The sequence below is a fragment of the Trachymyrmex cornetzi genome, unplaced genomic scaffold, assembly GCF_001594075.2.
Source record: "Trachymyrmex cornetzi isolate Tcor2-1 unplaced genomic scaffold, Tcor1.1 scaffold313, whole genome shotgun sequence".
Taxonomy (NCBI): Eukaryota; Metazoa; Arthropoda; class Insecta; order Hymenoptera; family Formicidae; genus Trachymyrmex; species Trachymyrmex cornetzi.
This window is the reverse complement of record NW_017297828.1, coordinates 326,325-341,337: the sequence shown is the minus strand read 5'-3', so window position 1 is coordinate 341,337 and position 15,013 is coordinate 326,325. Positions and strand designations below refer to the sequence as shown.

At 32.8% G+C, this 15,013-nt stretch overlaps 3 protein-coding genes across 3 annotated transcripts in view; 2 read left to right on the top strand and 1 right to left on the bottom strand.

Moving 5' to 3' along the window:
- Positions 1-1,457, top strand: part of hgo (homogentisate 1,2-dioxygenase) — an 8,186-nt gene extending 6,729 nt beyond the window's left edge. Inside the window, exon 8 of the mRNA XM_018509706.1 lies at positions 822-1,457. Within this exon, the coding sequence (XP_018365208.1) occupies positions 822-1,150 (329 nt within the window). The 3' untranslated portion in view covers positions 1,151-1,457. The remainder of the gene's footprint in view (positions 1-821) is intronic.
- Positions 1,458-3,498: 2,041 nt separating this feature from the next.
- LOC108762634 (uncharacterized) lies at positions 3,499-9,437 on the top strand. Its single transcript, XM_018509705.1, has 9 exons — positions 3,499-3,858; positions 5,758-5,812; positions 5,881-6,042; positions 6,122-6,352; positions 6,432-6,737; positions 7,729-7,833; positions 7,924-8,081; positions 8,503-8,905; positions 9,153-9,437. The coding sequence occupies exons 1-9, from the start codon at positions 3,760-3,762 to the stop codon at positions 9,365-9,367; spliced, it is 1,734 nt and encodes a 577-aa protein (XP_018365207.1). The 5' UTR covers positions 3,499-3,759; the 3' UTR covers positions 9,368-9,437.
- Positions 9,438-9,854: 417 nt separating this feature from the next.
- Ret (protein kinase receptor Ret oncogene) overlaps positions 9,855-15,013 on the bottom strand; it is a 66,191-nt gene continuing 61,032 nt past the window's right edge. Inside the window, exons 16-20 of the mRNA XM_018509723.1 lie at positions 14,538-14,739; positions 14,116-14,245; positions 13,470-13,671; positions 12,183-12,361; positions 9,855-11,709 (exon numbers count right to left, since the gene is read on the bottom strand). Of these exons, the coding sequence (XP_018365225.1) occupies positions 11,300-11,709; positions 12,183-12,361; positions 13,470-13,671; positions 14,116-14,245; positions 14,538-14,739 (1,123 nt within the window). The 3' untranslated portion in view covers positions 9,855-11,299. The remainder of the gene's footprint in view (positions 11,710-12,182; positions 12,362-13,469; positions 13,672-14,115; positions 14,246-14,537; positions 14,740-15,013) is intronic.

Here is a 15,013-nt window from a genome sequence, read left to right as displayed (position 1 = left end):
AAAGTATTATTAATTAGTAATAAAGTAGAAAATGGAGGAAATTACTTTGATTAAGGTATTCATTCATCTTCCCTTGGAAACAAATCAATTTTAGAGACGAAAAACGGCAGGAATTAAGTTCAACACCTAATATATACATCTGTACATATATACATATATTTATATGTACATATATACATATATACATATATACATATATATATATACATACATATAAATTCACACGTGGAATATTTGAGCACTAAGATCTAGTTTAGACCGATAAGGCTTTTTTGTTGAGTAATTAAGATAAAGAAAGTAATTAAGATAACATATACAATGAACTATTTTGCACTTACACTACTGTTTATATTTTTGAATGTTTATATTATCTACACACACACACACACACACACACACACACACACACACACACACACAAATAAAATGCTATTTACTTCTTGTTATTCGAACAGAACAGTTTGTTTACTACAGTATTTTTTCCTATGCATAATTAAATTTTTTTTAAATTGTCAAAATTACATAAAAATTGTTATTATTGAATTTAATCCGTAAAATTTTAATGACGGTATATACCATTTTCTCATCTAATACAATAAAATTGGAAATAGAATATATGCTAATTTTTTCTTGATAGTTTATATCAAGTATTATATTTTTTGTTTATTTTTTTATCTCTAATTTTTTTTTAAAATATTTTCTGCCCTTTTTTCTTTTATATATATATGTATATATGAATTTATATATAGTATAGCTTATATATACCTATTTCTGAACAACACAATTTTCAAACAATAAGCTTGATACTATTGGATTCTTAGGAAATTGCATGAGCGAGTTCATGGGCTTGATAAAGGGTCACTATGAGGCAAAAGAGGATGGTTTTTCTGCTGGTGGTGCATCGCTACATTCCATAATGACTCCACACGGTCCTGATAGACAATGCTTCGAGGCTGCATCCAATAGCGAGTTGGTGCCACAACGGATCGCTGATGATACGCAGGCATTTATGTTCGAAACCTCGTATAGCATGGCCGTGACGCATTGGGCTAGTAAGCTTTGCAATAAACTGGACAATGAGTATTACAAATGTTGGCAGGATTTACAGAAACATTTTGATCACACTGATAAGCAAGCCAAAACTGCTTAAGATAACAATCTTTATTGGAAAAAGGTTGAATGCTTTACAATTTTGAACTTCATTCTTGTTGCCGTATCCTTTTGTTTTTTTCTCGCTTTTTTTTAGTATTACGTAACCGCAGAATTCATTGTGTAATAAATAGAAGCTTATTACTTTACGTTATTGTACTTCACTGTGATAAAACACACTGTGTGTCCACAATTCCAACAAAAATCTTAACCTGTTCACGAGGAAAGCAGTATATAGTCTACATTTCAGATAAATTTTTGACACCTCTTTTTTCGTCTTGCGGTAGAAAAATCGCTAAGATCATTAATTTTAAACGATAGTCTATTTTAGTATTATAGCTTTATGCCATCTTCAAGAAAAGAAAAAATTGTCTTGATGATTTATTATTTTTTTGACGAAAAGAAAAAACAGAACCTCGTCTTTCTCTTGCAATAACAATCACGTTATCAAGATTTTTTCATTGTTATTATAACAAAAATAGTATTTAATGTTATTGTTGAAGAAATACACGTTGCAATCTTTGTTTTTTCTGACCGCTTCTTTCGTGGTGTATCGCATCCATGAAGGATGCATATCGTGCAAAACAAAATTATCTGGTGCGTGTAGCTAAGACTAAATTATAAATTCACCAACATTATATTCGCACGTTCGTATATTACTGAATGCAAAAAAACTTTTAATCGCATCTATCATCAAAGTTGATATGTAATTTGATGAAACCGGTACAGCATAAATCATTCGAGCAATATGACAACAATATTAATGTTCCAGCAATATCACAGTAATATTGCAACGATGTTGTAATATTGCTAGAATGTTTTGCGCTGTGTAGGAAGTTATGGTAAACTACTTTATTATGTTAAATAAATTGCTCATTACTGACATTTTAAAGTACTAAAACTGATTTTGTATGGTGACTAGGTACTATGAAAATTTACTACAATACCTTATATATATATATTAGCATTAGTTAATTATTAATTACGCTTCTAAAGCGTGTCGTATATATAATTATCAAGTGAATAGAAGTTAAATGATGAATTCCATGAAATAAAAACTAGAAAAAATGAAAATGAATAAAATAATATAAAGTCTGTGTGTCTTGGTAAATTAATAATTAAAAAATTGTAGGAATTGATCAGTTTGGCTTTTGAGACGCTAAAATATTTTTTTAAGTAATTAATGAATTATATTAAATTAGCGCGTTAAGTGAATTCAAAATGTAGGATGTTTGATTCACAATAATCAATTAACTTGTACAATGACAATCAGAAAGGAAGTTAGCTGTTAGTATTTAAGAGTTTATTGATAATCGTTATTGCATAACTTTGAGTATGAATCTTCATGATCATTATCACGGAAGCGGTATAATTCTTCGAAATAAGGAATATTCCTTTGAATAAATTTTTCTATAATTTAAATAATTTTAACTAAGCATTAAAATACTTTACATTAAAATTTAATATAAAGGAAAACCAGAATAATTGTTTAATATGTATATGTATGTATGTAACATTATTCTTGTTTTTGTTAATTTAAATTTTAATGTACTATATTTTAATTTTGAATTAAAAATAGGAAAAGTACTCGTTGACAAATACGGAATTTTTGTTAAATAAACAAAATGTTTAATTTAAAAAGAAAATTAGATTAATAGAATATGAAAATTTTTTGTGAATAATCATCATTATATTTATTAAAAAAACTGGTACATTAACAATTCATAAAAATATTTTGTTGTAAAATTGCAGCACATTGCATATGTTGCAATTTTAAGAAATTCATAATTTATGTGATAAGATTATAAATTTCAGATCTGATCTATATATTTGGAATGATGTCTATAACGTTTATGAAATCATTCACTACATGAAAACAAATATGAATCATATTATTTTCTAGTGTGCTTATTGAATGTAATAATTTTATTATTTTAAACAAACGTTTCATACTTCTGCAATAAAATATTGTTTATAAAATAAAAAATACTTTTCTCTCTTTTTCTCTTCTTTCCTTTTGTCTTATTCTTAAGTTCAATTTCCGCACTTAGAAAATTGGTATCGTTTTGATACACTTTTATTCTTTATCTTATCAAAATGTCACAAAATTTATCTTTCTTTCAGCAATTAGATTTCTGTCTGCGTCTTAATCTACGTTTACGTGCCGAAAATATATAACATATTTCAAGATCAAAAAGAAGTATTGATTCATTAGTCATTTTTTAATCAGAATCGTTCGATGCAATAATTGCCGGTTGAATCAAATGACTTGAATCATCGATGATCTGTCTTGTAGAGACCGTTCTTGTCGACGACAAGCAATGCAAGCAGTACCTGGTACTTCCAGCAGAGCCTTCCTCGCGTCGACGCGCAGTTTGCGACCTCGTGTCCGAGAAAAGTGATTGTTGACGTCGTTCGCGTGCAGTATATTGCTTTGTTCTCAACGTGGAGCGCGTATGATTCGGAGCTGTGGTATGGTAATTAATGTCACAATGAACATCCGACTTATCGTCGCGATTCCGCCGCGCGATTAACATGTCGAGGTCGACGACACAAGCCGTCTACCGAATGTTGCGCATCGTAGAGTGAGCGGGCAATAACCCAGAAGATATGCGGGCGACAATTCGCAATAGCTTTCTCGCGGTCATCCTATGTTCTTTGACTGGAGTCTCGGCTTCACATTGTTATTCGGAGTACTGCCAGAAATCGGTAAGTGTCACTTCGTTCCGATCACCTGTTCACAGGTTCCAGATTCCTTTGAAGTGTCACTTCAGTCATGTATACAGGGTGCCTCGAGCATTCTTCGCACGTCGACTTGCAGATGAATTTATTTATTATTAATTATATTCGTGTTTATTATAAATAAATTATATTAATTCTGTGATACATAACAGTTATATTGAAGATACAAGCCTTATCTTATCGTTTAATTTATAACATTGCTCTCTTCAATTTTATAGTTTCAGACGTCATTGTGTTACTTTTGAAGCAACATATATCGCGTTATATGTACAGTAATAACAGGTTATACATAGGATGTTCTTTTTTTCGCGTTATTATTTTTTTACATTGATTTTTTAAATTTAAATATTTTGCTTTCATGAAAATATCGAGATACCAATCATTTTCGAATTATAGGTAAGAGAATGAAAAAGAAGCTAATATTAAATTCTATTTTGTTAATTAAATTTTAAGGAACCAAATAGAGAGATTGCAAAATTACATTTATCAGCTAATTTTCAGACAAAGTTTTTAACAAAATTCTAATTTAAACCAAAATTACAAAGAGATGTTATATGAGTTTTTAAAATTTCAATTTGAAGTTTATTTATGAAGAGATATAATGCTAAAAATTGAAAAGTTACTATAAATGATGTTACTGTTAAGAGTCGATATAAGCCGATTTACTAGACGGAAATTAATCAGACTCGGTTTAATCTATTAAAAAGTAGTGAAATATTTTGTATAATTTTTATGAAAAAAAAGGCTATTTACTTATAGGTAAAATACAGAGTCATATATGTGTGCCTTCCAATAAGTGACACAAATGACACAGTGTGACACAATGAATCCTCACATTCTTGTTATTTGCCAATGTTAAACGAAGATAACATGATCACTGTGTCGCACTGTGTCGCTTATTGGAAGGCACACAATGATAGAACGTTGCCACGACAATGTTATTTATAAGTAAATAAATAATAAATAAAATCATGATGACGTCTTTATGATATCATTATGACTTTTAGTTTTATCTGGGTACAGTCTGTTCGATAAAAGCGTGACTGATATAACTTTCGACGTATCTTACGTGTCTTGTCGCGGTTCCACAGAATTATTACTAACAGTATTTGTTATTCTACACTCACTTACAAACGTCTTAGATTTCTTTTATAGCTTTCGTTTCTGACCTTTTCAATCCTTTCGAGTACATAAAAAAAAATAGCTTCAAATCTTTTAACGTCCATCGTTAAATGCGTCATTCTCTAATAAAATCGGACAAAAATTAAGACTCTCTATATAATGTAGAGGAGAACCTTTCTATCTTTTCAGAAATGTTTGATGTAGCATTCCCAAATAAAAATTTACTCGGTTATGCTCTTATGTTGTAAAATTGGTAGAAAGTATACCTCAAAGATGTCGGCAATAATTGACAATAATTGACAATGGCGGTAAATGGATGATTTATTAATATAAAAACGCGTTGTGGTACTGATTGTGTAGTATAATACATATATAATTTTTCATTTTTTTTACAATAAATAGTTTAAAAATTATATCGGTTTCTCTCTCTCTCTCTCTCTCTCTCTCTCTCTCTCTCTCTTTCTCTCTCTGTTTTATTGAATAAACTGTATGGATCATATGATTAATCTTTCGATTATTATGCATGGTTGTAGGCAAATAGATATCGAAAATCAATAATGAAATGTTAATTTTTGAATTACGTAAGAGATTGATGATATAAGCTGAAACAAACTTTATCTTTAGCTGTGTGTCATTCGATTGGTATATAACCTTTTTCCTCATCTTAAGCTGATTGATTATTAATATTACATGCAGACAATTGCAAGACTTCCTATCCATATTAAATTTATTCCTTCTTTTTAGGCTAACTTAACACAGGATGTCCGATGTATATTAACGTCAGTAGAAAAAGGGGAAGGTAGGAAGATAGTTTAATTTGGGATAATAATATCTTTCAGATTCATTAAATACTATTTGATTTTTTAGGTTGCGAAAAGCTAAAATTCGAGGATGCTGGAAAGTCATTAAAGCGGGATGGCATCGCAATTTTTACGTTGCACGCTTATGTGAATAAAAATTTGAAAAAAAAAGATGATTCCCAGCAGGCGACTGCTTTCAACTTGTCGGTTTCGGATATCAATTTTCATAGTAAGGAGACAATTATTAGCATTCGCGATATTTAACACACTCGAAACAAGTATATCTCTAATATTTCTCGTTAAATCAGGATTAATTACGCGTTATCAAAACATCGTGGAGAGTAAAGAGAACGCATGCAGGCACATAGAGTTATACGGGAACGACAATCACCCAGTGCCTAAGCACTTATATGTGTCATGTCCGTTCTCTGATGCTGCATACGAGGGATCACCGTATCGTTTGGAGTATACGGCGATCGGGGAAGATTTTGTGTACAGCAGAAAATACGTATTCTATGTGCCGAATCATGAATTTATCGGTAGGTTTTTTTGTTTATCTCCTTTCCTTTCCGTCCCGCGGCTTCGCGTCTTTCGTAACTACCCTCGAATCTCTTCCAGAAAATAGTGTCCAGATCGAGAAATTTACGCCCTTCATATATATCGACATTTCTGATCAATCAAATGCGGCATTGTACATACAACCGCTCCCGTCGACGTACAACGTGACGGAATACAAGGTGTGGCTGATTAGTAACGATACGAAGTCGACGCTCACGACGATCGTCCCCGCCAACGAAGACCACGGGCATATACGGCTCAACCTCTTAGCACCAGACGGCGCCTATTATGTTAAAGTCGCGGCCTTGCATCCCGAATGCGGCGAGCACGGATGTGCGAACAGCACATCGCCCTATGTACACATAAGTAAATGCGATTTAGCTTAAAGTTTTATTTTTCTTATCTCTCCCTTGCCGTGCAAACGTTTTTGTAGTACCTATTTAATGTAAACGGGGATCGTTAATGTCCGATGTTTTTTAATGGTTTAAGTGGTTCAAAAAATATTAAAAAATTCATGTAGCTTCCCCAACAGTACAAAATTTGCAGCAATGTTGCTGCAACGTGTAATACTGCTGTAATATTGCAGTAATATTCCTGCAAGTTTTGTGCTGCTGGGGTTCCTTAATTATTTTAAATGAAGAATTTATACGTAATTTAACAAATCTCTATCAGTTTTTTCAGGAGCGGAACGGCGCGCCCACTAGTTTTCAAGATATTCATAATTTTAAAAATCGCCTGGACAAAAATTACTCTGTTTGCACGTAAGGGTTAATAAAGTGACTGAAATAAAGAAAGAAATTGAGAGTCAGCGCAGTAAGCAACGCGTAAATTATTATATAACTATAGCTCAATTATATAGCTGTGAAAACTATAACACCTAATTGTAAGTTCAAAAGCGTTCTGTTTGAAGTAGAGAATGTAAGTAAACCTTTATCCCACGACAATTGATAGATGAAAGTTTGAAAGTTTTTTACCTACAGTTTAGTACTTTATAATACTAATTGTACATAGATTGTACAATCATCCAAAATTTTTTCCATCGGATCCAGTAATTTGTACTGTAATTTGTTACTGTAATTGAAGATTAAAAATGAAATATATAATTCCATGGAAATAATTATATAATCAATAAACAAATGTCAAGGTTATTATTAAGTCAAATTATGTAATTATTATGGAATTATATATTGTTAGTTTTAAAATAATTTTCATTGTTTACCTCGTTGATTCTTAATTGTTCTTTTTATTTCAGTTTTATTTCTAATTTTTAAAAGTTTTTACTTATATTTTATTTATTTTCTTTTTTGTCTCATTTCTGGTTCTTCCTCTTAACACTGCTAATTCTGTATTGTCACAGAACACGCGTCTCATCGACTGTTAATTATGATAATCAGCTTAGTATGGATACCACCGGTATTATTATACGCGCTGTATCACGCATTTAAATTATACAGAAAGAAAGGTGAGAATGTTATCAATTCTTTTTTCTTTCCGGAATACTTACGTCTAATCCGTTTGCTTTAATAAATTTTTTTTTCTTTTTTAAATATAGTTTTAAAAAGAGTGGCTATGAAGCCGAACTGCTTACTAGTATACTCACCGACACATCCGTCACACGTAAATGTGATGGCTGAGTTAACAAAATATCTACGATATTGTAATATCAATGCAATGATCGACATGTTTGATATTGCAGAAACTGCCAGCAAAGTGAGTAATCAAACAAATCAACGATGTAATATATTATGGCAATTGCTTTCAAAAAGATAGAAATCCACAAGTCGATAAATACGAGTTTGATTGATTTATAATATTTGAATACTTGTAAGAGCAAGTAAGAAAAAAATGCGATACTTAATGCACAATAATTCATAATAATAAATATATTTCTTTTTCATTACGATCAATTTTTACATATGAAGAAATAAATATATTTGTCATTACCTATGAATTATTGTGCGCTAAGTAATGCATTTTTTTTTATTCTTACCTCCTCTTGCAAACATTTCTTTTGTTGTTTTAATTTTGAGAGTCTTAATATTTTATTTATTGTTTATATTGTAATATATGAATTTTTACGACGCGATGTTCAGAGACAGTTCAGCGAAATAATCGTACAATGTGATTGTAGGATCCAGGACTCTGGTGTAACACCGCGTTTCAGACGGCGGATGTTGTATTGGTCGTGACATCCCCGCCGACATCTGCGAAATTCGATGCGACAATCATTTATCGAAACGTAGACAACCACCTGTTGCGATTGCTGAAGGAGAACTATCCTCGGAGAAATAAGAGGTATTATGCGATACACCTGCCGTATTGCAAGTCGGACCATATACCAGAGGAGGCACGGTTCTTCAAGAAGTTTCGCGTACCCGAGGACCTAGCTAGGCTCGTGAAGACGATCCACGGAATTGCTTGTCTAAGATTCCTTACAGCGTCTAATCGGGAGCTGCTTGAGAGCATCAGATTCGCTACGGCGAAGATATCCGAGGATGAAGCCTCGAGCGTGATAAAAAATATCGAGGAGACCGGTGAGTAATGTTATCGCAGATACTCGATTTTGTTAATTGCCATAGCAACACCTTGCTATCGCTTCATTCTTTTTCGTATACTTTTCCTCGATTCCTATATCAGCGTCATTTTTTTGTGTTTTATTTTTTTTTGGTATTTGATAGAGATAGTTTTATTATTATTGTATCAGTAATTTTATATTATATATATATATATGTATATATATATATATAGTTGCAATTTTATATCACTCTGAATTTTCTTTAGACGATTTGTTATTACCGATCGTTGTACAAGAGACTGCAAATTGCAACATCGAGATTTCTAGGCCTGACACACCAGATAACGATGTCATACCTCAGTCTTTCACGATTTGTATCGACGAACTGAATCTACTCGGTGAGACTGAAGATCAGAAGTCTTTCGGCATTAATTCCACGAGGAACGATTGCGAGTTTCGCATAGATAAATTGAATTTGTGATTTTTTTTATATATGTATGAATAGTTTTTAGCACAAAGGGTTTTCTTATTATTTTTTTATCGATTGATTTTATATGCGACTATAATTGACGAAACTAAAAAAATATCCTTTTGTTTTATAAATTTCATCGATTTTAATACTCTCGAAAATCGAAACGTATGTATAGATATACAAAATTACATAATAATTTAATAAAAAATTATTTTATTATATATATTTGTTATATGTAACCATCACTTATCTTTATTACGATTTATATATACCAAATTTATAAAAATGTTTTTAAAGATATAAAACAGAAACACATTAAATAAATTTTTGTAATGCTTAACAATAATTATTTTATTTCATATTTACTTCCTTTGTCCTTGTCATTTCTTTTATTATCTTCTTTCGATTTTTTTTTAACTTTGAGAAGATCATCATTACAACAGAAGAGCAAACACTATTGGGAATAAGGTAAGAATAATACAAGGAAATACTCTGTTTGGAAGCGTCTTTTATATGTTTTTGTGATATATCAGTTACAAGAAAATAATATGGCACAATATTATTCGGCTCGTAACGCGCGTGCTTCAAGTCGTTGTCATTAATGCCCCAGAGAGTTTAAAAAGGAAACAGGAAAACATCGAACGTGGTACTAGTCGAAATCATACGCAGTCGTGTTATAAAATCCGTACGATAAATAACTAGGCTAATCGTGGGTGGAATGTTGTATCTTATACATAAATACAAAAGGGACGATTCCGTTCCTGGTGAGGTACGGCGAAACACAGTCTTCTTCGGATATGACGTCGCGCCAACCGGAGCCCACACACGCGTCTCGTAAAAAATACTACTCTTACACTTCGATCGTATCACCTCGATCTGCGTGCGATCTGCTGCTTCGTTGTGTCGGGCACACGAAAGCCACAAAAGCTAGTGCGACAATAGAAAGTATTTCGTTTCGAAAGAAAGCGTGATTAAGTTTCAAGTTGAGTAGAGTGCCGTACAATTTCACAACCACGGATCTATCTATCAAGAAAGATTTGATGGAAGACCAAATCTGCAACTTCTCGAGTTTGAACGCTTAATATCGCTCGGTAAATTACGAGTGAAGTTTTTAATATTAACTGTGAAAATGTTTCCTTAACTTATTTGCACTTATTGAAGCTTGTACTTGTAACAGAAACTGCTAACGCTTAAGAAGAAATAACTTATGGCCCTTAGTTTGGGAAGTTTGACGTTCTTGATGAACAACTATTTTCAAACTTCATCACAGTTGCGTGGTGTGACGTACAGAAAATTTTTTAATGCTGAAAATACGATGATCTTTTCAAGAAATCGCACGAATAATTATAATATGTAACTATTATTATTAATAGTATTAAAAGCGACCTTACCAATGGTGATCGACAAACAGCCGTATGACTTTAAGTACATAAAAACACGGCAAATTAATTAGTAATTTATATTTGGTTTAGCACTTTGCGCGATATAGTTTACTCCTAACTTTCTATAGGGCATTTCGTCCAATCAAGAATTCTTTCAGGAATTCTTTCTACGATACAATTTAAATCGCGATTCATTCAATTCCACGGAGTTAATATTTGCTTTTACAAATGCAAATTTTCATTCAGCCAGTACATTACATGTCATCGTCGTTCTGCGCAATTCCTATAAATCGCCATAAAGAATGGCGTTTCTCATCCCACGCGAATCATTCGCTTCCAATTGCTCTCTCACACAATTTTCTCTCATACTTCCTCGTTAAATAAATATTCTTCTCTTTCTCGCATAATTTGCGATTGACAATTGCTCCCTCAATCAGTTACCTTTACTTTCTTTCATCCATATTTGTCTTAAGACTAGGAAAACTCGACGAGGCTCAGAAAACTGACGTGTTTTCCTATTTTGGATTTTTCTCATTTGTCCAACGTGAGATTACGTCGATCAGTTCGTCACGTTATTGTCAGTCTTTTCGTCATCGTCAAGACTCCTAAACACCAAAAGATCCTCCGTCTCCGCCGATTTCTTTCCTTGCATATCAATGTAGGACTGAGGTCGTTCGTTGGGAGGTGTTCTCAGATCGTTCTCGCTATTGCTGGTCAGGCTGGTATTTCTCAATTTTATCGGGCTTTCATAATGATTGGCTTTCAAACTTGGAGGTCGTTCGTTTACATAAGGCGACTTTATAGGTTCCTCGGGGAAGTATGCTATGGTTGATTGCCAGAGCGCTTGCAGCTTGTCTATCTTGTCGCATTTTGTTACTGGTTCAGAAGATATCCGGCCGAGATAGTTAACAGTATCTGTCCTTAGAATCCCGTTGATAATCCCGTTATCAACCTGATCGCTACCAGAACCTACAAAAGATTTGATAAGAGATCCTTTAATTATTAACTGGTGTCGTGGTCTATCGTACCCATCAAATCTTTCAACGATTGTAAAATATAGGTGAATAAAGGTTCAAATATCGAAAAGATATGACAAAAATGTTTTTAGATCAAAGATTAATGAGTTTATATCAATAAAAAATTATATCAATAAAAATGTAATTAGCTTTTCAAAAATAAGAGTTCAGTGGATCCATGACGTTAGAAGTGTAACATCTTTTTACGGCAATAGTTAAAGACTAAAGATAATTCGAAATCACATTATCTGAAATCGATAAATAAGTTTTGATAATGATTGAATGAGGTTGAGAATAGTAGCATTTGGAAATAATTTAAAACTGCTAGAATCCAGAAATTTCTTATCTCTGGATTAACTAAAAATATCAAAGGTGATAACAATTATTTATAGACGGCGATATTTCAAATCGACTTATTTTATTTACCACTCGCGCTGTCCAAAGCTTGTAGAGATGCAAAGTAGGCTTGATTATGGACGGTTCGTGGATTAAGATCGAGATATTCGACACCATCCTCCAGCATACGTTCCCAATGACTAGTTAGTTCCTTGAACGACGGTCGCATACCGGGCTCTTGATGCCAACACGACACCATCAACTTGTACCTGAAAAAATATCACTTGTTACAATCAAACCGAAGATGTTTCCTTAGACGAGGTTGTAAAAGATAGGAAATGACTTTCGTTTTCCGTTTGCGCACAAAAGAGAATGTACTTTTACGACGAGCAGAAATAGTTGGCCTACTTTATTTTAACTATTGACGTTTTTCCAATGCTTTTTTAAAAGTATAACTTTTAATAATAGTTTAATTGAAAAGGATATGTGTTTTCACATCACGATTAAAGATTTAGTCATATTTCTGTTTATTACTATTTACTATACTACTGTATACTACTTCCCCTATTCCTTTACTTCCCTTCATATTACTTGTTTTGCTACTATGTTATTAATTTAGTAATTTGTATATACACAACATATGTACTGAGGCTGACTTCGCAGTATAGTGATCTAATCTTCACAGAATGTTTCACATGTGATATGAAGTCACGCTAATATAATCATGAAAATTTCCTGTGATAATTACGCACGAATCCCTCGTAATTATGAATACCGTATAAGTTACACGCAGTCCTAAGCCCTTTGATTTTATCTCCGTTAGTCAGCTGAACTCTGCTGGTCTGTTTATGTCTATATGACCCAAAATGTAATTTCTGTTTTTACGAAATATTTTAATTAAAAAAATTTTTTCTGGTATTTAATAACTTCATTTGTTAGTGTAAGTTTATTTTGTGAATTTTTTTTATTTTTTAGAGCTTTTTATTAATGACTCAAACAATATAACCATAGTTTTAAATAGACCAGCAGGATTAACTTTCAGTTAGAACTTGGAAAAAGCCGAGTTTCAAACAACATAAATTATAATTTTCTAAAAAGACAACTAGAAAGAATGTAGGAAAAAAAAAGAAAAAGAATGAGAAGGAAGATAATAATAAAGAATAATTTTAATAGGTATAAAGAGACACACAACTATGAAAAAAAATAATTATGTTGAACTTGGATTAGCAAAAGTAATTTTTATATAAAAGACAATTACAAGAGGTAGATTTTATTTAATGAATGTCACTAAATTTCTAAGTGGACTTAAAATTGATGATCCTTAAGATTAATGAATGTTTAAACGCTCTAAATCACAGAAGAGAATTAAGCACTTACAGCTGTTGGGAGCAATTAGACGGCTTTTCCATACGATAGCCGGCCTTTAGTAGATTGTAGAGATTATGTACGTCGACTCCGGGATATGGAGACGCTCCTAACGTGACCAACTCCCACAGGAGCACGCCGAAACTCCAAACGTCCGATTTGCTGGTATACACATGGTCGGCCAGGGATTCCGGCGCCATCCATTTTACAGGCACTGCAGGCACGAACCGTAAAACCTTGGATAACGCGAAGTAACAAGCGGGCTCGTGCGAGTCATTAAAGATGTTTTTCTCGTGAATACGCCCGAAAGAATTACGACCGGATTTATTCCGTCGTGGTTAAATTAGGATCGTTAGGATTAAACTTGTTGAAATATTGTCCGCGCCTCGCAAAATTGTACTTTTCGATACTAAATTATGACACTTTTTATTTAATAACATAGATTTGTAATGTGAAATAAAATTATAATTTATAAGATCGATTTGATATTTTTGTGATATTATGTTTGGAAGTTGTAATTCTCATTATCGGAAATGAATTTAATTAATGATTGATTTAAAATGTATTACTATAATTTGCTTCAATAATGAGAGAGTGTAATGGAAAGTCTGTAAGTTTTGAGTCGGCATACAGATTATTAATTAATGGATGATCTTACCTCGTCCTTTGCTTCGCTTCAAATACGCATCGTCCTCATATACATCACGAGTTAGACCAAAGTCCGAGATCTTGCAGACCTTACCAGTTGCGAGTAAAACATTCCTCGCCGCGAGATCCCGATGCACCAACTGCAGTGCGGAGGAAACTTTGATTAATTGCTAATGACTTGACCGAGTCCATTTAAGACATTTCACGACTTTGACTTCCAGAAAGTTGCAATCGCATGTTGTTAAATTTCATTAACCAAGTTGCGAGGAAAGTCAATTTGAATACTGCCATTCTGTTACTAATTTTCAGTTAATTCTATTATATAATAGATATATTTTAATCATTTTTAGTTTAGATATTTCTAATAAGTTCAGTAATTTGGAAAAAAAATCCAAATAACTTTATGAATATTTTGAAATAATATTATCGTACCTTAATATCAGCGAGATATGTCATTCCTTTGCTTATTTGCCAGGCGAATGAGAGAATATCGCGTGGCGTTATAGTATAGTTCAATGCATTATCGCTACATTGCGATTCCTCGCTGACGTTGATCGGCGAAGTGGAAAGGAAAGACGCCGGTGCAGGTATTCTATTCTCCGATTCCAAGTGCCGACTGCGCCTCAGATAGTTACTGAAATTTCGTATAAATTTATTCCATACACCGTGAGCATTATCCGAGAAATTGGTGGGCAATAATCCATCCATTTCTGAGAAACTTAGATTGTCAAGACGGTGACGGAGCTCCAGGCATGTGCATTGCATCCGCGGAAAAATTTAATTACCGAGAGCAACTGGTTCGCAAAGGTTGTTTACCCTCGACAGTGACGGAATTCCATGTGGTGGAATTCCGCATCGCGATAAATTCTCAGAGTTATTTCCGCGTTTGTAAGTCGGTCGCATTGCGC